Source organism: Trachymyrmex septentrionalis, unplaced genomic scaffold (assembly GCF_001594115.1).
Source record: "Trachymyrmex septentrionalis isolate Tsep2-gDNA-1 unplaced genomic scaffold, Tsep1.0 scaffold29, whole genome shotgun sequence".
NCBI lineage: Eukaryota > Metazoa > Arthropoda > Insecta > Hymenoptera > Formicidae > Trachymyrmex > Trachymyrmex septentrionalis.
The window spans coordinates 3001798-3003762 of record NW_017305451.1 but is presented as its reverse complement, the minus strand read 5'-3'; the positions used below and the strand labels follow the sequence as shown (position 1 = coordinate 3003762).

The window sequence follows — 1965 nt, the reverse complement described above, 5'->3', positions numbered from 1 at the left end:
AATATTTTTCATGTTTTAGGAAACTCGAATATCTTTCAGTTATCAGACGACTACTTTCCAAGATGTGAAAATATTTAAAAAAAAAAGAATTTTTTTTTAATGTCACAGAATACTATATAAACGTGGATATACTCGTATAATTTTATAGTTAACGTCTGCTTCTGAAAATTTATTACTGAAATATAAGAACAGCATTATGTTAATATAAGATACATCATTGTTAGATTTCTACATAGTCTTGAATTGTTTTGAAGTTTAAATTGTTTAACTTTTCAATGAAATGCTGCAGTTTGGTGTGTGTCATCGGTGTCTCACAGTTTCCTAATGAAATCTTCCTTCCTGAAAGATAAATGAATTTAACCAGCATAGCTCAGTTGTATTGTGGGTTGCCGGAGGCCAGGGGTTCATAAAACTTTTTTAACGCTTCATAAAATGAGAAAGAAAATTTTCTCGATCATAAATCCCTATCCAAAGCTAGACCAAAATATATTATTCGAACGCAACATAATTTTGAAGAATTAATTTGAAATAAATAAAAATTTTCAGACGCCCGATTTAAATAATACTTGACCTTACTTAGAGTCGAGTGCAAAAGCATAAAAAAGAATGATTGAAATTGAAGTAGTGTATCAACTATATTTTTAGAAGCAAGTATTCTGCAGAAGCGCTAGAGCAAAGGAGACTGCAAAAACTCGCCGTCCTTGAATTCCATCAGGACGCATATGCATTTCTGCTGTAACATAGTTTGATGTAGGATCGACATATTGATAGACTCAAGACTCAAGAAGTATCTCTTTAGTAGCGAATATAACGTATGGTTTAAAGATATTATAAATATAATGCGGAAAATAAGAAAATATACTTTATTTTAATAATTTTTTTTCTTACTAATATTTCTTAATAATTATAAATTACTCTCAATAATTATAAATATAATTAATCATTTGTAAAATTCATTTTTATATTACAGACTAATCTCGTTTTTATAAGCGTAATAAATTATTTAACCAAAGCGCTACTCGATGACTCAGCAATTATCGTGGAAATTTCCTCGATATAACTCGGTTCTCCCATAACAAGTTTTTCTTCTTCTTTGCTCTTCTCCTCACTTTTGAGGTCTGTTAGGGATAATGTATCTTCCTGAGATGATGTATCTGACACTTTAAAAGATGATTTTCTTAATAATCCTGATGCATGAAACTATATGTTATATAAATTTAACACATTATAAAATAACTTACAATCGCCCTTAAGGTCATTATCATCCTCTATCTCGCTCTTTTCATGATTGAAATTTTCATCTTCACTTCCAAAATGTATATACGACAAAGTACATACGAGCATTATAAAAAATAAATTTGTACCAATTCCAACACAGGATGATAGAATTGGCCAATAAAACATCCAATAACGTAATCCTGATAAATGAGCATTTATTATCAGATTGGCAGAATAGAACTCTATATGCCGTGATTGAATCTCAATAAATATAATTGTCACTGGATGGTTCTGGAATATTTGAAATTACATCCCGATATTAGATGCTTCTTACAAAATTACAAACTTAAATTGTAAACTTAGAAAGTCTTATTAAGATTCTTACCTGATCCTCTTCAAAGTTATTAAACAATTCAAGAACAATGTCTTGCTTCTCTTCAACGTTTCCAAAAATCATCATAGGCGAAAACAGGAGAGTTGTAAGTGTATGTAATAATGTGCTACGGTAATGTAACATAGTTGATTTACACATGTGGTCTATGAGATGGCCATCACGGCTCCGTAATTGCGCGCAAACCATGAACATACCTTGAGAGAAAATTAACTTTTGATAGAATATAATATTAAGAATCTTATTTTAGATCATATATGTGACAACACAATCAATAGGAACTAGAAATTAAATGCCTGTAATGGTCAAAGCTGGATCTTTAATGCTTAAATAATTTAATGTAAATTTTATATATA

At 29.7% G+C, this 1965-nt stretch overlaps 1 protein-coding gene across 1 annotated transcript in view; it reads right to left on the bottom strand.

The window, feature by feature from the left end:
* LOC108749343 (seipin) overlaps window positions 1–1965 on the bottom strand; it is a 15497-nt gene that overhangs the window by 12342 nt on the left and 1190 nt on the right. The window contains exons 3-5 of the mRNA XM_018487960.1: window positions 1604–1806; window positions 1242–1509; window positions 916–1160 (exon numbers count right to left, since the gene is read on the bottom strand). Of these exons, the coding sequence (XP_018343462.1) occupies window positions 1000–1160; window positions 1242–1509; window positions 1604–1806 (632 nt within the window). The 3' untranslated portion in view covers window positions 916–999. The remainder of the gene's footprint in view (window positions 1–915; window positions 1161–1241; window positions 1510–1603; window positions 1807–1965) is intronic.